Below are 25,941 nucleotides of genomic sequence, written 5' to 3' on the forward strand. Positions count from 1 at the left end.
CTTGAGTTTGTGAACATAAATATCTAAATTGCCCCGTTCACACATCAGTAGACCTTTTATCTGACCTTTTAAATTTTTAAAATTTCTGGTTTGTGTTTCTACAGCTTCTGTATTATTTTGGTCCTGAGTCACACTTTGTTATACGATTTACTTCATTCTTTATAAAAGACTTGGATTGTTTTTAGGTTTTAAACTTTCATTTCTCTATTTTCAGATGAAGTTTGTAAACCTCCATCCACCTTCATCTCCAATATTATGAATTCCACACTTGCCCACACTTTGGCTTTTTTATAAGGACACAATCACATAGGATTAGGGCCCGCTCAACCTCATTTTAACTTGAGTGCTTCTGCAAAGACACTATTTCCAAATAAGGTTACACTCTCAGGTCCTGGGGGTTAGGACTTCAACATATCTTTTTTGGGGGACACAATTCAACCCATAACAGTTGGTCATAATTTTCACAAGGCAAATCTTACAGAGTCCTCTGTGACTAACTCTTCCATAGCTTGCTCACTCACTGGGTCATGGAGCACTGAACCTCACCCTGGTTGCAGGTGGATCCACTGGGTGATGGGGAAGCTCTCTGAAAGCAATGCTCTTGCCTCCAGAATGCTCCATGTACAGCTCCCAGAGCTCAGCAGCTGTCTGGCTGGCTGCGAACATGTCAGGCTGCAAGTTCCTCTGGCTGGGGGCTTCTAAATTCATCCACAATGAGAACTCTGGCTCCGGAACCTGTTGGTACTCCCCAGGCTTGGCAGATGGCAAATTGGACCCATGTAGTTAGTTAAAGCCCATCTGTATGGAGGGAGGTGAGCTGGTGCCAGGGCTGTCTCCCAGGCCAGACAGACCAAACTGCTAAGGGAAGGAAACATTCTTCCTCTACCTTTCAAGGTCTTCCAGCTGGACAAAGTATTACATTTACATGAGACAGATTTGCTAATCGAACAGGAGAAAAAAACGCCCAAGTTTTATTATGCACTTACAGAGGGCCAATAATGAAATTGAGACCTGAAGAATTACCAAGGTAGGCCGTTTTCATACTTTCTAGACAGACAATAAATCTTTGAGGAATTGACAGGACAAAGAAAACTTAACTTTGGAGCTTCTGTTCGGAAGGCATTCTAAACGGAATTTGGATTGGCGTAGTAAACTAGTAAAAATGTAACCAAGGATGTTTATACCTGCATTCTGTGCCCTGAATTTCCCATCTCTGGTGATAAGGATGTCTTTCTACTTCCTGATACAGGGAGGGTACATTTCACAAGGGAGATTTATTTCTAGCTTTCAGGGGAACAGAGGAGTCTGAGAGCTCTCGGGGGCTTTTTTGTTTTGTTTTTAAGATTTAATTTTTTAAAGTAATCTCTATACTCAATGAGGGGCTCGAACTCACAACCGTTAGATCAAGAGTCTCATGCTCTACTGACTGGTGCCCCAGTGTCCTACTTGCACAGCCAGTCTCTTAAGTAACTTTTTGTTCCCCAATAAATTTTTTTATTTAAATTCAATTAAAATGTAATGTATTATTAGTTTCAGAAGTAGGGTTCAGAGATTCATCAGTCTTATATAATACCCAGTGTTCATTACATCACGTGCCCTCCTTAATGTCCATCATCTGGTTATCCCATTCTTAAGTAACTTATTTAAAATAATCAAATGCCAAAGTGGCACATTTGGAGCAACCTGCCCTTGGCTCCTACACTGGCCACCTCTTCCATGCAGGCACATTTTCTTTGGAAAGCTTCCCTGCCTAGAGCCAGTGACCCACCTCCAGGCTTCATCCATCTTACACTTGGACAAAACAGAACAAAGGTGAAGCTAGGGAACTTTTTCATTAATGCAGCCCTTGTGAAACTGTGTCCCTGCGTTTGTTAGAATCAGTCTCACACCCAGGAGGTGCAAGGAGAAGCCTCCAGGAGGTCTTGGCCTGGCTGGAGCTCAGCTGGCATCTCAGAGGCAATATTATTAGTCAACGTTCACTGAGATAGAAAATCTCCGTGATTAATTATGCTTTCAACTTGAACCACAAAGGACTAAATCCAACAGGGGCTTGCCCTGTTAATTGAAATTAGAAGTTTTTGATAAATGTTAAATGAAATAAGGCTAAGCAGCAACTGGCTAGGAATTGTTACATTATATAACTATAGTACTCAGTCTAAAATAGAGATGAACTAACAACACTTATCAGATTTTTTCCTGCATTCTTGGAGTCTTGAAGACTCCAAATTGATGCAGATATTCTCATTCCCCACCAGTGAATGGCATTTCAACCAGGTAAAATTTATTTATTTATTATTTATTTATTTATTTATTTAGAGATAGAGAGAGAGAGAGAGAGAGAGAGAGAGGCAGAAGCAGGCTCCATGCAAGGGAGCCTGATGCGGGACTCGATCCTGTGTCTTCAGGATCACGCCCTGGGCCTAAGGCAGCCACCCAGGGATCCCCTCAACCAGGTAAAATTTAGCTCTGAATTTAGACCCAGATTTCTTGAACTTGTACCCTAAAGGAATGCACAAAATTATGGACCTTTCAAAGAAGCTAGTCACAAAAGATCATATTTTAAAGGATCCCATTCATATGAAAGATCTCAAACTGGGAAATCTACAGAGACAAAAAGATTAGTGATTTCCTAGGGCTAGAGTGGGATTGAGGGTAAAAAAGTAGGGGAGTGATAGCCAAAGCATACAGGGTTTCTTTTTGAGGTGGTGATGAGCATGTTCTAAATTTGATTATGATGATGGTTGCCTGTATCTATGAATATACAAAAATGCATCAAATTCTCTACTTGAAATGGGTGATTGCATGGCATTGAACTCTTTCTCAAAAAAGCGGTTGAAGTAAGACAAAACAAAACTAAGAAGCTTTCAGAGTGTGTTTGAGAACTGACCTAAAATTTTACTTAAAAGGTCAACTGCTATGCATCAGCTTAAAAAAAAAAAAAAAGCCCAAATGCAAATTGTAGCCACAAGCAGCCAATTCTTGCTTTGTTAGCAGTTAATACCTAAAGTGCTATTTTTAAAGCATTTGCTCTTGGCACTAGCATGTACCACAAACACTGAGCGATTTGTGCTATTTCTCTGCAAAGTGACTCTCTTAAAGGAGCTTGACTCATAAAGTGCAACTGACATATAGAAAGGCAGGGAAAAAGGAGGATGCGGTGAGGAGGTGTTTTTGTGTGTGTCCTGAGCCCTTCTCAGTTATAATTCGGTGTCAGAGAAACTCAAAACTCTCTTGAAGAGGGACCATGAGAATGGAAATTTTGAGTACAAACCACAGAATAATTTAATAGTCTGTGGTCTCCAGCCGGGAGGGTGACCACTGTTGATACCTGTGAGGATCGAGAGAGAAGTTTAAGTCAAAAGAAAATCCCTAGAGGTGATCAGAAGAAAGAGAAGGATGGAAGGAAAACTAACATACTAGCTAATGTTTATTAGATGCTTGCTGTGCACCAAAGCCTATGTCAAGCACTTGAGATCTGCTTTGCCATTTAATCTTTGTATAATAAGAGATCTATTTGGGGTGACTTAGGATGGGACCCCTAGACAGCCTCAGGGTGCATATGGTTACAGAACTTTAAAATCTGAGAAAAATCTTAAAACAAAAACAAAAACAAAAACAAAACGCTGATGGAATGAATGGTAGGTCTCAGGGCAAACATCCCAGAATTCTCACAACAAACCTCTAAAGCAGGACACCATTATGTTCATTTCCTATGATGACCCAGGGAATGCCTGCATCCTATTCCCAGATTGACTCGCCCACACTTCCACCCCGGCTCCTGCCATAGGCTCCTTCCACAAGCCCTCTCCTTCAGAAATCTCCAGATGGGCAGTAGGCATCAATCTTTATGTTCCCCTACAAACTTCTGGGGCCACTTTTCAGTCTCGCCCCCGGCCCATAGGGTGGCAGTGTTGAGGGTGGACCTGTAGGTTGGCAGCTTGGCAAACAGCATTTTTGCAGATGTTCCAATTTCTGTAATTAATTCTCTTAGAATCCTCCCTTCATGGAGAGCCTGGGTGGCTCAGTTGGTTAAGAATCTGCCTTTGGCGGTCAGGATCGCAGGGTCCTGGGATGGAGGCCTTTGTCGGGCTCCCTGTAACAAGGGGAGCCTGCTTCTCCCTTTCCCTCTGCTTACCGCTCTGCCTACTTGTGCTCTTGCTCTCCCTCTTTGTCAAATAAATAAATTAATTAATTAAAAAAAAAAACTTAAAAAAAAAAACTCTCTTCACAGGGCTTTGGGGTTAGGTGAAAATTGTTATCCCCAAGGACTCTGAGAAGTCCCCTCCCCCATCTCCAAATACAGACTGGGAGCTGAGGAGAGATGGGTGCCCTGGGGAGAACCTGGCCTCAGTGATTAGCAGCTGCCTGTGGAATGCGGAGTCATAACCCCTTTGTCCCCAGGTTTGGGCCTGGCTCCCAATTCTAGAGCAATAAGAGACGGCTCCCTAAAATCCTGTTATATAACACTAACCTGTTCTTTTCTGCAGGAACACGTATGGCCCTATATTTTTAAGATCACCTAATCAAAACCGGTACAGCCACCGAAACCTTCTTACCGTATGTGACAGTGAGGTCAGGCATCAGCTCTCCTAAAAGCTGGTGAGCCAAGTTCTTCCCATAGAGGAAGGTGGTTCAGATTTGGCTCAGTTTGCAGCCTTTGAACTAGGACTGCTTGCTGTGGATTGTTCCTGCTTACTCTCATTTTAGCAGCGCTGTTTGGACACAGGCTATGAAGCATGAATAGCCTTGATCCATACCGAGGATATACAATTTGGCCCTTGGATAGCTTGATAAATCAAAAGCTCATAATAGACTAACAAATATTCTTGATGAGTTGCAACACGGCAACAGCGATCAGCACTGGATTAACTGTCCCTAAATCTAGCTTGCCTTTCATGTACTGTATTATTTTGGGAAACCTGCGGACCTCCAACTTGTTGAAGAGAAATGAGGATAGAGATGTTCGCTCAGCCAATCAATCTGTAATTTGAAGGCAATGAATGAAGGATTTCCATTTTTAAAGCATGGATTTCAAACTTATTTTAGCTTTAGGATCCATTTCATTTTTCCAAATGTAATATTATTGGGAATCCCAATGGGTCTAATAAAGCAGGTGAAGTGACAAGTGGATCCCCAGGGGGTATATAGCAATAATTATTATTTGACACAACGTATTTCATTGTTTACTGGGCCCAGAAGCACCTCTGTGGGGTCCAAGGTTCTGTGGAGCAGAACTGAGGAAGCAACAGAAAAGGCTTGGAATGAGATCCCCCTGAGTTCAAATTTCTGCTGTAGCAACTATTTGCTGTGTAAAGCTGGGCAGGTTATTTAACTCCAAGACTGTTGTGGGATGATGATAGGATGAGAAAAGGAATGTTTCCCAAGGGGGGCTATGCCATTTTTTTTGACAGTTTTTTTCCTTTTGTGGGTTCTTCAATTACCCAGTTGTAGGAGGGTAGTTGTTTTTTTTTTTTTTTTTCCAGACTAGGTTTGTCCAGTGCACTATTTTTTAGAAAAGCCACAGAGGAAATTTTACCCCAAACAAAGGGAATGGAGTTCTAGCAAATCATTAAACCTCCAGAGGGTTAACAGAGGGACTAGAAAAGCCCTTTCTCTATTACCGTCTTTCCCCCAAATCCTCCATTTATATGATCAGTGAGACTCTGGGTTAGTGAGGTACAACTAGGCAGGAAACAAATTGAGTGTTTTGCAAAGACAGACAACAATTGTTTGTACCTCCAGCTCTGCTGGAAGGAGCCAGCTTGGTGGGGAGATGCTCACTCTTTGGGGCTAGACACTTTGGGGTTTGAATTGAGGTTTCCTGAAACTTCCAGCAATTTACTTCAGATTCTCTGAGTCTTGGGGCACCTGGGTGGCTCAGTCCGTTAGCTGTCCTAGTCTTGGTTTTGGTTTTGGTTTGGGTTTGGGTCATGGTCTCAGGGTTGTGGGATTGAGGCCTGTGTTGGGCTCTGTGTTCGGCATGAAGTCTGCTTGTCCCTCTCCCTGTGCTCTTCCCTCCATGAGTATCTCTCTCTAAAATAAACAAAGTCTTAAAGAAAAAAAAAGATTCTCTGAACTTCAGTTTCCTTATTTATAAGATGGAGACACTATCTACTCTACTGGATTTTCAGGATGAACTGAATAAAATAACTTAGCAATAACTTTTATTTTTCTCAAAAGCTAGCTTTTTAAAAAAGATTTTATTTATTTATTTGAGACAGAGGGAGAGAAGAGCGCAAGCTGGAGGAGGGGCAGCAGGAGGGTGAGAAGAAGAATCCGCACTGAGCAAGAAGCCCAATGCAGGGCTTGACCCCAGGATCATGACTTGAGCCAAAGGCAGGTTCTTAACCAAATGAGCCACCAAGATGTCCCTCAAAAGTTCTTGTTCCTCTAGGTCTGGGTTTAGCAATTCTGTGAGCGATCTGTTGAAACTTCTAAGGCTCAAGTTAATGAGCTAGTAATTCTATGTCTTTCTTTGGGTCCCTTAACAATACAAGATGGAGATAGGCAACTTAATAGCACCTATTCTTTCCTGGATATTTTTGGAGCAGAAGCTGCAACAGTTGTACTTGGAGTCTGAATAAATAGAAGTGGAGGAGAGAACTGCCAGGTCAAGTCTTGGGTCTCAAGAGGAAAAATACGACCTCCACCATCAGACTTGTTGCCGCAGATTCTTGGAGAGCCAGTTGGGAAAAGTCTTGGTGAAGACTGAGCCAAAGGACCTGCTGGACAGTGATCAGCCTTTCTGGTTAACTTAGATGAGGGTCAATCTGAAGCCAGTCTCCAGCTCAGAAGCAATTTAGGAGGAAACTGAGCAAATGTACATTATAACTAACACCACTGGCTGGCAAGGAAGATGATGTGACTCCCCAGATGGAATCAGATTCCCAATAGATGGAATGAGATTCAAAGGCACTGACCTCTCCCTTCAGCAGCAAATAGGTGGTCTTCCAGGCTTACTTGCTATTTTCTTTTCCTCCCACAAAATTAAATAACAGTAAAATGGTATAAAAACTTGAACACAGGGGCACCTGGGTGGCTCAGTGGTTGAGTGTCTGCCTTTGGCTCAGGTCATGATCCCAGGTTCCTGGGATCGAATCCTGTATCGGGTTCCCCATAAGGAGCCTGCTTCTCCCTCTGCCTATGTCTCTGCCTCTGTGTGTGTGTGCTCATGAATAAGTAAATAACATCTTAAAAAAACAAAACAAAACAAAATACTTGACACAGAAAATGGAGCTCTCTGAGGTAGAGCTGCCTGACCTTCAGTAACAGATGTGACAAGATACTGCTCCTCTTGGCCATTGGAGAAGCACACTGGGTCATCCGACCCCAAGGGTTGGTCATCTTGGACCAGGAGCTCCTCCCTGATATGCCAATCAAACCCAACCATTTTCCACATGTGTCATGGCTTGAAAAAGGTTGGGAAGCTCTGTTCTGAGGCTCTTTCCCCAAACCTGGTACAGTTACACATAGTTCCTCAGGACCCATCTTACTGCATCTGGTTTGGTAGGACTAGGGTAGGTCCAGATATCTGCATTTTTTTTAAAGCTGCCAAGGTGATTCTGACCTAATTTGGGGACTCTGCTCTAAGGGCTAAGAAGTTCTGGTGTTTTAATTTAATAAAACTAAAAATAGCAGAGTCTGATGCAGCTAATCCAAGTCCTGAGCAAGCTGAGGATTTAAAGTCTGTTTTCTTGAAAGTACAGAGGGAGATTCTCTCCACGAGATAGAATTGAGGGAGAGCTTGGTTGCATCTGTTCACTTTTGGCTGAAACCCTGGGGCTTTCTGGCTCCTACTTTCTTCTTTTAAAGTCTTAAATGTTATTCTTCTAAAATACACCTGGTAAAAACGTTGGACAGTGATAGGATGCCAAAATTGCCTTGGGCACCACCCTGGGAGTCCCTTGCCACAGACAGCCTGAAGGTGGCACAGCAAATAGTAAATGTAACTTCTAAGGTTTCTTAGAGGTGAAGTATCAGAGACACATGCCATCCTGAATTCAGGTGACATAATAACAGAAGAAATAACAGCCCATTAATAAAAACCAAGAAACTCAGTGGGGCTTCTGGGTAGCTCAATCCTTTAAGCATCTGCCTTTGGCTCAGATCATGATCCTAGGGTCTTGGGATCAAGTCCCGCATCAGGCTCCCTGCTCAGCAGGGGGTCTGCTTCTCCCTCTCCCTCTGCCCTTCCAACCCCAACTCTTGCATTTGCTCTCTTTCTCTCAAATAAATAAATAAATAAATATGTAAAATCTTTTAAAAAATCTAAAAAAAAAAAAAAATTCTCAGCAATAAAAATGGCAGTAGTTTCTGAAGGAGCTTGAAGCACCCGAAGAGTATTCTGTCATTCTGGGAACTAGAGTGATTGGAACCAATCCTCTGTTTCTCTTCTCCATTCAGTCACACCAGCAAGTAAAAAGCAATATCCAAACAAATTCCCATAGTATTGGGAGCCACTTTCTGAAGACACGTGGTTTCTACTGAACAATCATCCTAGTAACACATCTGCAGAGCTCAATGCCAGAGCCCAAGTAAGGAGAAGGAACATTGATTAAATGCTTACTATGTGCCAGGGACTGTGCTAGTCATTTTAATGCCTTGCCTTTCACATCATCCCATCCCATCCCATCATCTCTCCATCTATCTATCTACTCATTTGAAGGAAGGAAGAGATATAAGAGACAATAATTGGTGGTGATGAGGGATGCCTGGGTGGCTCAGCAGTTAAGTGTCTACTATCAGCCCAGGGCATGATCCTGGAATCCCAGGATGAAGTCCCATATCAGGCTTCCTGTGTGAGGCCTGCTTCTCTCTCTGCCTATGTCTCTACCTCTCTTTCTCTCTATGTCTCTCATGAATAAATAAATAACATCCTTTAAAAAAAATGGTGGTGATGCAGTGCAAAGACTATAATCACTTGGGAGGCATAGCAGAGCCAGGGCCCCTTATCTTAGGGTCGAATGATTTTCACATGGAAAGCATGGGTGGGAATCCCCATCCATTGGCTCTAGAGGTTATCTTTTGCTGCGATCCTTCTACAACAAGCCCAATTGTTTCTCTGTTTTATGGATGTTTTGCTTGGATGAGTCCTTCCTGTTAGGACATGGAGCCATTTCCCCAAGGACTTATTCTATTGAGTCAATGATCCCATGCCACAATCAGCAACTCCACTCCTGGCAGAGATTTAGAATCTCTGGTTTTGATCTGGTACTGAGGAGTTTATTCTCCTTGATTTTGTTTGACCTACTTGGTCTGGCCTTTCACTACCAGATCCAATTGGTAAGATGTGCAACTACTATGGGCACTGAGCTCTGGGAGACCTCATTCATGCAAACTACTGCAGCAGTTAAAAATATTTTTCTTCCTTGAAAAATTAAAAGCTGAAAACCCTTTCTCTAGGATGGAGTTGGTCATTATTGTTTTCCTAGTAAATTTGGCTTTGCTTAAAACATTGCAGTAGCTCCACCTAATTAGGCCAAAAGAACAGCAGTGGTTTTAAGAATCAGCACTAGGCATGGTACTTTGGCAAGACTTGGTGACCTAGCTTTCTTTTGTTTGGAAGAAATGAGATCCTAAAGAGATTACCTATTTGTTCTGAGGGAATGAGTTGCTGATTATTGGTCTAAAAATGAGGTAGCTGGGCCTGTTGAGAGCTGGACTGCTGTTTAATGCCTTTTTACTTTCAGAGGTTTCTGTTCTTTAATGAAATATTATTCCTGTCGAGATGACTGGAGGCTACTTGTTTATGAAAGGGATAGTGGGAAAGGGAAAGAAGTAGGCTGATGGAGTTGGAGGATTCCCCAACCTCTTGGCATCCCTCACCATCCCCTGAGAGAGTTAGCCTCTCTGGTGAGGTCACAAATGGAGTCCCCTTGCATGGTAGCTGGTGACCCCTGCTTTGAAAGCCCACTGCTGCTTGCAGGATATAATCCAAATTCCTTAGCTTGGCATTCAAGGTTCCTCTTCCCTTCCACCTCGGTCAGGCAGTTATTCACTGACCCTCGAATATGCACTGGGATTATTATTGCTTCCACCCTGAGCATCTGCCTTTGGCTCAGGGCATGATCCCAGGGTCCTGGGATTGAGTCCCACATCGGGCTCCCCTGAGGGAGCCTGCTTCTGCCTCTGCCTATGTCTCTGCCTCTCTCTCTGTGCACTAATGAATAAATAAATAAAATAGTTTTTAAATAAATAAAATCTTAAAAAAAAGAATTTAACCTACAGAAACATTAGAACAACACAGAAAAGATATCATATGAGATGCTTCCTATAATAATAAGACTCAATGTCTTACTTTGCCCAAGGAGGAATGGCAAAAATATGGCACAATCTATGATGGCACATTACGTAGCCATTACAAACCCTGATAGAGACACGAGTGCAGCCACAAAAAGATGGCAGGCTTGTATTGTCAGTGAAAAAATGCACATTGCCAAGTGGTACAGTGTGGTCTAGTTGAAGAGTGTGGGCTTTAAAAAAAAAAATAGTGTTACTTGGGACGCCTGGGTGGCTCAGTGGTTAAGTATCTGCCTTTGGCTCAGGGCTGATCCCTGGGGCCCCAGGATCGAGTCCCACGTCGGGCTTCCTGCAGGGCGCCTGCTTCTCCCTCTGCCTGTGTCTCTGTGTCTCTCATGAATAAATAAATAAAAAATCTTAAAAAAAATGACATTACTTATGCATCGTTTTTAAGTATAAGCATCAGGGATCCCTGGGTGGCGCAGAGGTTTGGCGCCTGCCTTTGGCCCAGGGCGCGATCCTGGAGACCCGGGATCGAACCCCACGTCGGGCTCCCGGTGCACGGAGCCTGCTTCTCCCTCTGCCTATGTCTCTGCCTCTCTCTCTCTCTCTGTGTGTGACTATCATAAATAAATAAATAAAAATTAAAAAAAAAAAGTATAAGCATCAGGAACACCAACTTTAACAAGGGCTCTCTCTGTGATGAGGCATCCTGGGGCATTTTTGGTTTTTTTCGATGTTACCTATTTATATGTTGGAATTTTTTTTTTTTTTTTTTTTTTTACAAGGACCACATATCACTTTGGGAACAAAGAGCAAAGATCGTCATTTTTAAAAGGCCCAACTCAGATTTCACCACTCCTATAGAGCTGCCCCCTCCTTTAAAATCATGTGGTGATGATGGAGCAGAGTTTCAGAGGAGTAAACTTCACTTGGCTGTGAAGCCATTTCCCCCCTGCCTCCAGCTGTTCCTTAGGCTTTTATGTTGTGACACCTTATCCTCCCAACTGGATCATGGGCTTCTTAAAGGTGAGGGTGTCCCACTTTTTTCCCTTTTCATCTGCTGCACCAGCTACTTCCAGAGTCTCCCCGCCCCCCCAACGTATCCCCCTCTTTAAAACACTGGCCTCAGGGAGACCTTGCCAAGGAGGAGGGCTTAAGGTACTGCGAGGCAGCAGCTGGTGATGTTAGGGTCCAGGACCAGGGAGCACATGGGCAGCCGAGGGTCCCTCCTCCCCTCCATGTCTATGATACACAGTCAGTCCTCCTACTATCCAGGGGCGCCTGGCCCCAGCGTTGGAACCCATCACAAAACAGCTGCGTTACTCTCAGAAAGAAACAGATGGACAGAGGGAAAAGTGGGAAATGACAATAACACCACAACAGCAAACTCAACTCAATGACATAACCCAGCATGCGACAGCTGGTTTAAACCTGGCCATTTGGAGATAATTGAAAATTTTTGCCACCCTCAATAAGCCAATATGAAGACCAAAATGGTAATATTTTAATTTGAGGGAGCAGAGTAGTTTGGATGAAGCGCTTTGTACTGAAGAGTACTAAGTGTGACAATATTTACTCATTTGATCTCTCTGTTCCCTTTCTGGAGCCCATAGTACTTAGCAAACAGCATTTAATCTCTCATCCTTGGCGGTCATTGGAAAAGTCAGACGTTTCTCTCTTTGTTCTGTTCCTTCTCCCTGAAGAGCGAATTCCACAGATGTTTAGATCAGTGTGACCAATGGAGTGGCTGCTGGTCCAGGAAGACTCTAGAATCCAGGGGCCTAGAGACTGAGTTCAAAGGAATCGCCTTTGGCATCTAACTCGAGGGGAATGCTCCAAATCAAATTCTGCCTGAAACCTCCCATATACTTTCCTAATTCAATTATAACACTTCAGGGGCCCACACTTCTAGGAGAGCCTTTCTCTTCATCTCTACCTGAGATCAAAACATTGTAAATTTTCCCATTAAAATTATTACACTCTATTTATCACTGGGAAGATGGAGACTTCTCTTACATCCCTCCAAATAAAGGGAAAGAGGCATTTCTATTATCGTAAAAAGAAGATCAAGTTCAAAGGGTAGTTGAGACTAGACATAATCATGGCCTCTATAGCCTCCATGCCTAGGAGAGCCTGGCACACAATAGGCCCTTAATAAATGCAAACTAAAGAAATTCACTAAGGAGTCTTGCTACTAATAAGTTTTTACTAAATTTCCTTTTCCAAGGCCCTGCTCTGTTGTGTCGGGTATACTTGGACCCAAGCTCGAGCTTGTAAATAAACCCTAGCGTGTTTGCAAAAAAAAAAAAAAAAAAAAAAATTTCCTTTTCTTGGATTGGTCTACAGCAGGGTTTCTTGACTTAGCCACTACCAGCAACTGGGGCCAGACAATTCTCTGTTGTGGGGCTATCCCCACATTGTAGGATGTTTAGCAGCATCTCTGGCCTCTCTGTCCACTAGATGCCATAAGCATATCACTACCCCTCCACAAGAGGTGACAATCAAAAATATCTCCAGACACTGCCTGGCAGGAAAAATTGCCTCCGGATGGGAACCAATGATCTAGAAACCTCCCTTTGCTTTACATAAATCAATGAAGATTAAAAAAAAAAAAAAAAAGTCCTCTACTTCTAAACTTCCTCCACCAGGTAATTACATTTCCCTCCCACTCCTCCTTTCAGTGAAGGCACATGCCCCCCACATTGGTGTCCCTGGGGGAGAGCTGTGGGTGACAGGCCAACAGAGATACCATTGTCTCTCGTCAATCAAGGAGGCAGAGTGCTGGACTTCATATTCAGCCAACACCAATGGCCTCTGAGTTAGAGTTCTTTAAGCCTGACCTTTGGAATTGTCCTGACCGGACTAATCCTAGAGGCTTGGGGTTGAGATTTGTTCTTGGGCACCCAAACTGCCAACTCAGCTTTGCAGGTATGGGCTGCCTGCTTGTGTCCTCTGTGGGCATGCTATGACATATTGTACGGGGTTCCTCATTCCTGAGCTGGGATCTTCACCTTGGAGCTTTGGCAGAGCATGAAAGGGTTGGGATGGAACTCTTGGCAGAGGAAAGAACCCACGGATCAACTGTCTCACAAGTACGACCTGCTCAGATTTTGGCTTCATTTCCTCTTTCCTGCTTTGGGGTGCTAATGTGACATAGAGCAAAGCGCTCTATGGTTTGTGGGACCAGGGCCTTGGTGGGGTGTGTTGAGGTGAATGGAGGTGCTCCCTGTTTCTGAGAAATCACACTTTTTTTTTTTCTACAACAGAGGCGCTGCCCTGCAGAGACCCGCAATGGGTATGAGAACAAAACATGAGGCTAAGAGGCTCTTGGGAGTTGGCGCTCAGGTCTTCACTGTGGATAGGAAACAGCATCCCTGCAAAATGTGAATAAGGAGAGCACTGGGGTGTCACCTGATCCCGAGTCTCCAGAGTGTCCTTCTGGATCTCTGGTTAGTGCTGGCACAGGGTTTTGCCAGGCAGAGGGCACCCAGTGGAAAATTCTCAGCTCCAGTCACCTTAACGAGAGAGGCATTCTTGCCTCCCGTGAGGCTCGGAGGTTTCCAGGGAGAAATGGAAGGAGAAAAGCAAGCACTTTGGTCCCCTGCCTCGGCCTGGACAGCGGTGTGTGTGTGCGACCGGAGCTGGGAGGAGACGGGTGACCCAGATAGCTCTGGTCTGAATGCATAAGCATCAAAAACCTCAGAACAGAGTCAGCCCACCAGCACGTTAGCTTTCTCCATGGAAAACGTGTTCCTATTTATGATGCTGACATCGTCAACTTACAAAGATGGATTGGAAGAAAAAGCCTGCAAAGCTGTATGCCTCAGATTAAAAAAAAAAAAAAAAAAAGAACTCTGATTCACAACTGTTAGCTTAATGGTAACAAATTCATTTCCTTTGATGGCACTTGCTCTGAAATTGTTGCTGCTGGAAGGAAAAAAACAAGGCCCCCAGCTTTCACTTATTCATTCAACAACCGTTTTGTGAGCATCTGTCCTGTGCTGGCGCTGTACGACCGGGGAGGTACGGTGATGAAGCAGCCAGCTCCTGTTTTCATGGGGCTCACGAAAGACCTGTGAGATAGTGTGAAGTAGCATGCTCTGCCCGTGGTGGGTGGGTGAGTGGGGGTCCCAGGCAAGGCTCCTGAGGAGACGTAACCCCACTGAGCAGCATCGAGGTGGGGAGGACCAGAGAGTGGCGGAAGGCAGACGGTCCTGCTCAGGGACGGGGCTTCCTCCCAGCCAGTGCAGGGTTTTAAGCAGAAAATGAGCAGGTCAGTCATTTTACAAGAAAACTCTTGTGGTGGGGAGGGGGTTAATTGTCTACAGGGTGCTGGGTGGAAATTTATTTGGAAATGGTTTGCCTTCTGCATTGGTTGTTTCCCTTGTCCTCAGTCCCTGGCTGATGACACACAACCCAAAGCGCCTAGGAAACTCTTCTCTCCCTTCATGTGAGTTCCTATGCAGTCTGGATTCTGGAAGCCTAATGATATGGGGTTGAGGTCCCAAGGGAGTCCTGCGTGGCACACTCCCGATTGGGCCTTCTCCTTTGTGGTCAAGTCAAACTGCTAGGGCAAGTGAGGAAGAATCGTACCTGCAGTGTAGGCCTGTGATCCTTTGGGAAGCAGTACTTGGTGGAGAGTGTGCAGGCGAGCCCTCTTGGGCCCTTTCCTTCCACAGCTGCTAAGAAACCCTGATACTCCAGGACAGATGGGGGCAGCTCTGAGGGGTAGAGCTGAATCCCAAGTCCATTCATCTCTGGTCACCATTTCTTCTGGGGTAGGATCACCCTACGGTGTCCCCGGCCTCCGCATTAGTGACATTAGGGGCCAGGTAATTCTCTGTTGGGGAAGGGGGGACTGTCCTGTCCATTACAGTATGTTTGGCAGCATCCCTGGTTGCCCGTAGCATCCCTATGTTGTAACAACCAAAAATGTCTCTGGACACTGGAAGCATCCTTGCGGGGCGAGGCTGCCCCCAGTTGAGAACCACTGCTCTAGAGGATGGTTTTCCATTCTTGTCCTTATGGGACCTCACGGCAGTGCTCGGTCCAACGGATCACTTGCTTCCTCTTGAAACCTGAATTCCTTTGGTGCACTCTCCTTGTCCTTCCTCCAACTCTCTGCCCAGTTCCTTGTAGATTCTTGGGCCCTCCCCCATCCTCTTCCTGGCCTCCAAACGCTGCCATTGCCGAATGCTTGGACCTGAACTGGTTTCCCGCTTGTACTTTATGCTTTCTCCCTCTCATTCATCTCCAGGATTTTAAGTATCTTCTGTTTTCCAAATACTCCCACATTTGTCACCAGCCCGGATCTCTCATCTAAGCTCTAGACTCATTTCTATTTGCTTTGGATGTCTCGTTGGCATCACAAAATCCATCCATCTTTCTCAGAAATCCACTCTTCTCTCACTCCTGTATCTGTTGGCCGAGCCATTAAACCTTAAAGTCATCTGCTGACATCTGCTTTTCTCTCATCTTCATATCCAGTCCCTGACCAATCCCTGTCAATTCTATCTTCAGAACATACCTCAAACCATCTGTTCCTAGCCCTCCAGTTCAAGCCACCACAAACTGTGAAAAACCAATAATGACCTCAGTGACTTCCACTTTGCTTCTTTTCAGTCCATTCTCCATCCAGAGCAATCTTTTACAAGCACAAATCAAATCATACGATGCCCAGCTGTAATTTCTGCAATGGCATTTCCACTGCACTTGAGTAAAATCTAAGCGTCTTAACATGGCCTCATCCTCCTTTCCAATCTCCTATGTGCCATTTGTCCTTTCGTTTCTGCTGCTCCTGCCATGTTGGCCTTCTTCTGCTTCTTCATGTGTGTCACCTCAGGGTCCCCACATGTGATCTTACCCCTACCCGGAGCACTATCCCCCAGCTCTTTTCATCCTGCAGGTGTCGGTATGTCATTACTTCCAGGATATCTTTCCGGATTCCATCCTCTGAAATTCAGTTTCACCATCATTGTCTCTTTCTGCATCATGCATGCTTCCTTATGGCACTTGTGACTTTCAAGTCTATCTATCCTCATGTGATTCTCTACTGTTGGCTCCCCTGCTAGATTGGAAATATCTTAAGGGAAGAAGGGACTCTTAGTGGCTCTTCTGCTCACTGCCGTGTGGCCATCTTAATACAGTATGGGACACTCAGTGCATATTTATTGGATGAATGATTGTTCACCTTTCACTTCCTTGGTCAAACTGTGTCCAGAGGGATGCCTGGGTGGCTCAGTGGTTGAGCATCTGCCTTTGGCTCAGGTTGTGATCCTGTGATCAGGTCCTGCATCCGGCTCCTTGCAGGGAGCCTGCTTCTCCCTCTGCCTATGTCTCTGCCTCTCTCTCTGTGTCTCTCATGAATAAATGAATAAAATCTTAAAACAAAAACAAAAACACAACACCCTGCATCTAGAAAAGAATACTTTATGGCCAAGAGAAATGAATGACTATGAAGAATGAAGTAAAAGCTCCTCGCTTGTCTGTGTAAATGAAAAGAAGCTTTCCAGTCCTGGTTCTTGGGAACACAAAGCACAAGGAGATGAATCAGGCACCCGCTGACTAGAAATGAGACTTGTTGATTTTGTCATTAGTATTCCATATTTATCCCAAAACTTCCCACCCAATCAGGAGGGAAGTCCCTGAGTCCCAGGCAGGATCACACCACAGCAATCTAAGAGGAAGAGCTGAAATTAGTTCAGTTTTCTACCCGGAAGGCCTGAGCTCCCCAGGTGGTCAGGATGCCCAAGTTGGACAGCAGCCCCCACCCAGGCCCGAGGAGCCTCGGAGGTGATGGGGCACCAGCTTCACCTGATGCACGATGCTCTGATGCATCAGTGAAGCCCCGTAAGTATTGGTGGACTTGCTATGAAACCACAGAAGTATCTCCTCCATAGAATGAGACAAGCGGAGGCCAAGTTTCTCCTCCTCTTCTGTAGGTCCAGTTATTTAGAGAGCATCTCACTTGGTTTTTCTGAAAATTCATGAGCGTGGTTGGCTGCAGTGCGCAGCGTAAACAGATGACGCTAAAACACTCAGCCTTTGAGTCAAACTGAGAGTAATTCACATCAGCCTCTCCGGGTCTTTTGAAGAAGGGACCAGCTGCAGAGCACACGCCTGCAATTAAGCAGCTAAGCATTCACTAAGACCAGGTTAGAATCCCAAAATGTGGAGGGAAAAAAGAAAAAATAAAACAAAACAAAACCATCTGAACCACATTGGGAGCCCAGTTGGTAGATTGGCAGAATTCATTTTCAACAGGTTTATTTAGTTAGGTCTTAAATCAGCCTTAATGAATCCGCGAGAAGAGTGTCAAGGTCCATGTGTTATGGCTCAAGGATGAGTCTGGGACCCCGAGTCCAAACATACTGTGATTGGCTGCCCTGTTGCTAAACAACTAAAATAGCCCTGCATCCGCTGTCATCACGGGGGGCGGCGAGGGGCTGTCATTTACAAGGGGGTCACCCACGTTCCGCCAGCAGCCATTAATAAAGTGCTAACAGGGTATCAGTGGTGACTTGCACCAACAGTAAAATAACAAGGTTGGACTGCGGTAAACAACGGATCCTGGCAGGGGGGAAGCTGTAGAAAAACATATGCTCTTCAATTTATTCTCAGTCAAGAATGAAAAAAAAATAAAAAAAAGAGGAGAAACCCTAACGCAGGAGGCGCTTCCTGTTTTGAGAGAAAGGTTCTGTGTCAAGATGAGCTGTTGGAGTTTCAATATTCACTCAGAGGACGGATGGAGCATTTTCTTTGTGTTACACCCCAAAGATACAAAGAAAACCCAGCCCCTGCCCTCGCAAGGCACGTAAATGGGGAGGCAGGTCACGCAGGTCCTGGCAAAACAGGAAGTCAGAGGTGGCTGCTGTTTGTTGGAGGCCAGTATGGTGGATGGTTCGGCCTGGTGAACAGTGTGCTGCCCAGAAGGATGGCAGAGCGGCAGGGTGACAGGAAATCTAGATGGAAATGGAGTGGCAGCCAAGCCCCTGAGGAATAGGAACTTTATTCTGAGACTCGCCTTCAAAAAATCCAGCAAGATGTGAGACCAGATTGAATCAACACAGAGATGCATGCGAGTCTCCCAGGTCAGGACTGACTTAATAAATATTTGTTGAATGACTGAGTGAATCTCTTCCACAGGTCATCCCATTTAGCGCTTACCTCAGATTCTTTGTAGTAACGTTCTGGAATCTCATCGCAGGCGATATCAATAAAGCAAACTTCTCTCTCTAGGTCTTTGGCTTCATTGTCAAAAATCTGAAAGAGCAGAGCAACATATCAAAGGTTAGTGATGTGAGGTGCCCACGGCTGGCACGACTGCGCCTGAAGCGGAATGACACCCCGCGGAGCATCTTCACATGGCTCAGTGCTCCTGGCTGCTGCTTTCTGCCTGCCTCAGGTTGTGCGAGAATCATGAAAGGCTTTTATTCATCGCTTACGTTTTGGCACATCAGAGGCAGGTGTAGCATCAATCACCACTTGGTGAGGGGGTAGAAGAAAAAGTGGTCTGTTTTTAGAAGTCCGAGAGCGAAGAAATAAATCTCTTCCAAAAATGAAGTCTGCTGATTTTTTTGGCAGTTAATCTGGACAGGGGGAGTGAAGAGGATACAAAGGGTCCAGCTAGATAGGCGGCAACAACAAGCAGTAATGGAACCCAAGATTTATGGAAGAGAAGTGTGGGGTTTTTTTTTTTTTCATTAAAATGTTTATGTATATTTAACTTCACACACAACACATGCTCATGGCGGAAAACACAGATAAACAAAAAGAAGAAAATAAACATCGCCCACAAATTCATTATGCAGGAATAAACACATGTATTGCTCTTGATCACTGAAGAGCACGATTTCCTTGGGACACGCAGGAGTAAGAAGGCAGGGCTTGGGGAGAAAGTGAGAAGCTAGAGATGGGGCCCTGACCATCTACTGTAGGTTCCACTGCCCCCAGAAAGCCCATCACTTGCAAAGAAATATGTAATAAAACAGCTACTTATACATAAAATTTGATGGAAAGATAAAGTTCCTCTAGTTTTTCCCATGGCCATTTTTCTGATCTACTAGGATGATCTTCCCAGCCCTCCTGAAGGGTGGTAAACAGATTACGTTTGCAAAACCACTTTATCCCTGGAAGGCGTCTTAGCTGTATCCCCACCTCACTGTTTGGCTAATTCCTGCAGGTGAAATCAACCGTGAACACTGATTAAATCTGATTCTTCAGTAGAAAATGAAATATTTTGGAAGAACAGGGTGGTTGATGCCTAAGAATATTGTCTTGACACAAATTCGGTGCCTGTTAATAACATGATTTCCCACAGGACCGCATGTGCAGGGCCCTTTCCAATGCCACACTCTCCTTGGTTTGATTCTCGGGCTTGAAACGACTGGTCCTTTCCAAAAGCTTTCTGAATAATATTTGTGCTGGTATTTATCTTCCAAGTCTGATGTTTGCTCTGTTGCCTGTTTTCTTCAAAAACGGTCAGAGACTGGACCCTTCAGACTTGTCCAAGGAGACTGACTGCCCACCCTGACCTGAGGTGGCCACTGTGTTTTCCTTAAAGGGAGAGAAGGAGGGGTTCTTGGATCAGCTCTAGCTCCTTCAACTGCCACTTGAAGTCAAGTGCTTGGGGACACTCCTACAGTGTTTAGGAAGGACAGATGGATGGTTTTGAAATGAAACAGAGAGAATTTGGGGAAAAAGGTTCAAGTTTGAGTGGATAAATCAATTGTAAAATGAAATACTGGGTCTTGGGTTGTTTGCAGGAGTCCCTCTCCCCCACTGTCTCCTCCTCTCCCCCTGCCCCTCCTCTACATGAGTCTCTTTTAAGTGTGTGCCAAGAGAAGAAAGACATGTGCCTCATTAAGAAAACAAAACAAAATGGAACATCCCAGAGGGAAATGAGCTTCTAGAGAGTAAATTACAAAAGAAGTTAGAGAGGTTTGATGTTTATTGGTGGTCAAATTTATGAGACTGAAATAAGGGGAAAAAAACAGGGGTTACGGGAGTTACTGACAGATTGTGTGGCTTTTCCTAATTTAATTCAAACATTTTTGATCACCTATTATACCGGTTATCATATTATCGCCTCTCAGCTGCAAAGTAACCCGTTAGTCTCTGCTCAGAGATAATGGACTGGATCCTGGAAGCACTTCTTTTTTACAGCAAGTATGACATTAAGCCATTTACTGGAGGGACCCAGCAGGAAGTAGGGGGCTGCTCTTCCTGGTTTGGGATCTTCTCCTGCTGTGGAGTCTGTCGGTGGAGACGTGTGGTGGTGCTCTGTCTCAGCTGCATGCCCAGAGCGCCTAGCTGCCTGGTGACCTTGGGGCCCTGGCCCTCCACATGTAGCACCATGCGCTCCAGGGCTTGCATTGGCTGTGGCACTCTGACTCGACACACCTGCCCAATGCTCTCATCTCTTACCAGCGCCCAGAGGGCCGATTTCCACTGCCTAGCAACTGTGGACCAGCTCTGGTCCCGGAGACCCAGCCCACTTCTCCACCATCCAGTGGGCTATGACCACAACCCTCCAGTGAAGTCTCAGCCCCAGCCATGGAGAGGGGCCCCTCCCAAGTTTGTTCTTCATTCTGTATTCTCCGTCAGCCTTAGATACCCTTTGGAATTCTCTTTCTTTTCTAATTTTTATTTTTTTATATTTTATTTATTTTTATTTGGGGGAGACAGAGAGTGTAGAGGGAGGGGTACAAGGAGAGAATCTCAAGCAGACTCCATGCTGAGCATGGAGCCTGACATGGGGCTCAATCCCACAACCCTGAGATCATGACCTGAGTTGAAGGCAGATGCTTAACTGACTGAGCTACCCGGGTACCCCTGGAGTTCTCTTTACATCTTTATAGTTACTCCTATCAAAGTTGAATAATTCCTCATACTCCCCCTGTTCAAATAATTGTGTGCTCTATGCCTCCTGATTAGGCCCTGATGCAGAATAAAGTATTTGCTACAAAGAAAGAACAGACTATAAAAGACAGGAAGAGGAGGCATTTCTGTTGAGTCAACAAGTAAGTACATCATCAGGACACTGGGAGAAAACCAAGCTGAGAAAATTCTCATTTTTCAGATGAGAAAACCAAGGCTTGAAGAAGTAAAGAGCTTTGCCTGAGGTCACACGAGAGTCAGTAGGGAAGTTCAGATTCAGGGCAAGTCTCCAGCCTTCACCAGCAGGCTCCTCTTGTGATAAAAAGCTGTCTCTTGGCACCCAACCAGGAAGATAAATATCAGTCGAAAGTGCTTCCTGCTTCTTTCCAGAAAGATGAAACTGGAATCTGGTTCTCTTCCTGCTACTTATAAAATGTATGTCCTGAGTAGCTGAGTTGTGGAACTCTCCTCAAACTGGGAACGTTTCTGCTTTTTTGAATAGCAGAAATAGTAGTCGACATGGGACATGGTAGCAGTAGAATCTATTTACATCCCTGCTTCAGTTCAGACTCTGACCTCCTTCGTTATCATGACACTTAATTTTCATTGAAGATGAACTACCAAGCACTTCTGCAGACACCCATTCAGGGCAGGGGTTTCCACCACTTGAACAAAGCCACAAAAAAATCACTCTGACGCTTGAGATTGAAAATCTCTTAAGGCTTGAGATTATAAAGAGTTTTAATTTTCAATAAATAATTAATCTCCCAATGGTTAGAGATTTTGGGAGATGCTCTTTAGGGGCTCAGTAAGTACCTACTGAACTAATGGATGGCATTAGCTTTTACTTTCCAAAGAGGAATCTAAGGCAGGAATATAGATTACTAACTGATCTTAGTTTCCTTTTATGACCGAGGATTCTATTTCCTTGGTTGTAAGCACCCTAACTTTCCATCACTCTCAAAAGAGGGCTCAGCAGAGTGGAAACTTCACCGTATTAGCTGACAGGGCCTACGTTGGGAATCAGATGAGCTGAGTTTGAATTGGATTATCTCCTGTGTCACCTTGGGCAAGACCCTGCTCCTCCTTGGGGTCTACATATTCTCACTGAAAATGGAGAATATGAAAATCTACCTTCTATTAGGTAGATGGGTGCCAGGAACTTGTGAAACAGAATTGTACCCAAAATTTGGGGAGGTGTATTTTTCTGGAGCAAGGGTTCAAGCACTTTCATCTGATTATCCAAGAGATCTGTGGCCCCAATGAGGTTGTGAACAAGAGACCCAAATGACCACTAAAATTCCTTCCAGTTAAAATGTCTGCAATGTTGTGTGTCCTCTGGGTCATGTTAGTCACCCGTGCCTTACTCTTCGGCCCCTTCTTTCTCTGCCCCTTCACTCTACAGCCAGCTGACTTGGGTGGTGCTCAGAAGGGGCTGCAGCAGAGAAACAGAACAGGGGCAGTGGTCATGATGTAGTGTAATCAGAGGCCGTAACGAGGGTGAAACAATCTAATTTTCATGCTCAGTTTAAGGGCATGATCCAGAATTAAGCCAATACTATTGTAGACAGAGGGTTAGTTAGGCCCCAGAGAAAAAATAGCTGGGCTTCCCCAGCAGCAGTGGCAGTAGCTGCCAGGATTCTGGTCAAACCACTGGCTCTTTGAGCTGGAATAAGAGATCTGCTGAGATAGTTGATGATGACGTGCATCTTTTGATACATCAAGCCAAAGCTCCACCAGGGTGGCTGAGCACCTTGATGGTCTTGGAAACTTCTTGGGAGAAGCTGTTCCCTTCTGAGAAGGGAGGTGGGTTTGGGAGTTAATTGTGGTACTTTCCCTATATCTCCTATAATAATGTTCCCATTTTTGATTAATTACTAGAGACATGCCCACCCACGGATTATCTGCAGTGGATTTCAGTGCCAATCTGGTTGACTCTCCTAACCTCCTCCCCACCCCTACTAGGCAATGAACACTCAATAAACAAACTCCTATTGATATGAATTGAGCAATACTACAATGAGAAGCCAAATCTCCTGAGTAAATATTATCTTATAGATTCCAAATAAAAAGAGAGTAATCTTCTCTTTTTTGTAAAGCATTATAAACATTAAGTATGAAGCACCTTTAAAAGCTTAATATACTTTGACCTAGTAAGCTTAAGCTTTGAGAATTTATCTTAAGAATCTTAAATAAAGGAAAAGCTTTATGCACAAAGATTTTCATCCTGACATTATTATAATGGCAAGAAAAAATAGAGAGAGAAAGGAAGAAAACAGTTTAAATATCCCAGTATGAGAGAATAACCACGTAAAGTATGATAAATCCATTTGGTGAACTATTCTGTGGTAGCCATTAACAACACCATTCTTTTTTTTTTTTTTAATTTCTATTTATTTATTTATGATAGTCACACAGAGAGACAGAGACATGGGCAGAGGGAGAAGCAGGCTCCATGCACCGGGAGCCCGACGTGGGATTCGATCCCGGGTCTCCAGGATCGCGCCCTGGGCCAGAGACAGGCGCTAAACCGCTGCGCCACCCAGGGATCACAACAACACCATTCTTAAAAATGATTCTCCTGGGAGAGTATATATGGAGATGGGTGGGATGCAGAAAGGGAGGTACCCCATATATATTTTTTAAGATTTTATTTTTAAGTAATCCCTATACCCAACATGGGGCTTGAACTTACAACCCCATGATTAAGAGCTGCATGCTCCACCAACTGAGCTAGCCAGGTGCCCTGAGGTACCCCATATTTAACATGTGGTCATAACTCAGAAGAGAAAGGTACATTGATAAATATGGAATGTGTTTTGACAATGCACTAGATTTCTTCCTTGAATGGGGATGTCTTTCTAGAATATGAAATCTCTCGTTATAGTCCAGTGAGGGACAACACTGGGTGCAGCAGCTTTTCAGAAAGTCACAATTCTGGGAATCATGGATTCTGCATCCCTTTTCTCTATCATGGTAACTTTTCTGGTTTAAAACCTAAACTTATTTATTTTAAAAATAGGCTCCATGCCCAATGCGGGGCTTGAACTCATGACCCTGAGATCAAGAGTCGTGTGCTCTACTGACTGAACCAGGTAGGCATCCCTAAGATCCAAGTTTAGATTAGAACTATCTGTACTTTCAGCATAATTTTTCTGTAAACCTAAAGCTGCTCTAAAGAATAAAGTCTATTTTTTTTTAAGTTGAAGGGTTAAAAAAGATCCAAGCTTAGTAGCTACATTTATTTATTTTCCCAAGCTACCAAGGATACAAGGTAGGGGCGGATGATTAGTAGGGATTCAGAAAAGTCTACCAGTCATCTTGCTTTATGCTTCAGATATGATTAAAGTGCAAAGAATTTCAGCCAAGCCACTGTTTTCCTCTAACTTCATTTTGCTGCATTTGGGAGGTCTCAGGGGAAGCAACTGACTAAGGCATACCAACAAAGAACAGGTTCAGCAAGAAGAAACAGGTTCAGCAAGAAGAAATTCATTTTAATGCTCCAGATTTGCAAAGTGGCCATTGGTTTGGTGGTGATGATGGCCCCTGGGTTAACACATTAGGCATGATGGGGCTAGAGTTTGATTCACGGTTTATTGATTATTATCTATCAGCAGCGTACCTGGTGGGCAGAGACTGAAATGCACTAATGGTTGGGATGAAAAAATAGTCCAACTTATTGACAAGACACACCACCACTTCATTACCCCATCTTTACCGGTATTCTCACCAAGAACATTTTCACATCTACACAATTCAATGGTGACTGTTTCATAAATATGTATGCTTTATGATCCAACCCAAGAGCATGCAACTTGTCTTCCAACTGCCATTAAGACAGAAATAAAAAAACAGGATGGTCTTTTTTTTTTTTTTAAAGATATTATTTATTTATGAGAGAGAGAGAAAGAGAGAGAGGGAGGCAGAGACACAGCCAGAGGGAGAAACAGGTTCCATGCAGGGAGCCTGACGTGGGACTCAATCTGGGGTCTCCAGGATCACGCCCTGGGTTTAGCAGCGCTAAACCACTGAGCCACCCAGGCTGCCCCTTCTTTGGTCTTTTAATAAACATTTCTCTACCTCCCATTCCCCCACCTGGAATACAGAGTTGAAGAACTGATTTGTTCTGTTAGGTGCAGTTACTTAAAGACAGTGGCCTGGAAAGAAAAAGAAACTAGACACAGCAATAAAAAAAAAAAAAAATCAGCAAACATTTATGAAGCACCTACTATGTGTTCAACACATGACTTCAAACTTCCTCCCCAGTTTGAGCACAAGGGGGCTTATGATTTTGGACAGAAGACTAGATTGAATGCACGACTGAATCAATCACACCATATAAAATATAACCTATATGTTACTAAACTATTGGGTTTATTTATTTATTTATTTTAAGATTTTATTTATTTATTCATGAGAGACACAGAGAGAGAGTCAGAGACACAGGCAGAAGGAGAAGCAGGTTCCATGCAGGGAGCCCAATGGGGGACTCGATCCTTGGACCCTGGGATTGCGACCTGAGCCGAAGGCAGATGCTCAACCACTGAGCCACACAGGCAACCAAGTACTGAGTTTTAAAAGGTATGCTCAGACAAGAGTATTCCAGGCCAAATTCAGCAAGGAGGAAACTCAGCAATGGCCCATAGTAGTCTGGACCAGGATCATTATTTCAGCAGCAGGAGTGAGTCAAAAGATTGGCCATTTAGTGTTGTGTGGAAAGGAGCCCCACCTTGTGCCTGCACCGTATGCTCCTGAGACACCAGAGCCTGGGGTATAACTCATGGCTGCTGGGGTTTCTGTCTTGGGGGGCCCAGAGAACTG

The 25,941-nt window shown here is 44.3% G+C and overlaps 1 protein-coding gene across 2 annotated transcripts in view; it reads right to left on the reverse strand.

The window, feature by feature from the left end:
* The window catches only part of PITPNC1 (phosphatidylinositol transfer protein cytoplasmic 1), a 254,520-nt gene that overhangs the window by 26,134 nt on the left and 202,445 nt on the right, over positions 1-25,941 (reverse strand). For both annotated transcript variants that reach the window (XM_041726175.1, XM_041726176.1), the window contains exon 6: positions 18,409-18,504. In XM_041726175.1, the coding sequence (XP_041582109.1) occupies positions 18,409-18,504 (96 nt within the window). The remainder of the gene's footprint in view (positions 1-18,408; positions 18,505-25,941) is intronic.

The sequence above is a fragment of the Vulpes lagopus genome, chromosome 12 (assembly GCF_018345385.1).
Source record: "Vulpes lagopus strain Blue_001 chromosome 12, ASM1834538v1, whole genome shotgun sequence".
Lineage (NCBI taxonomy): Eukaryota > Metazoa > Chordata > Mammalia > Carnivora > Canidae > Vulpes > Vulpes lagopus.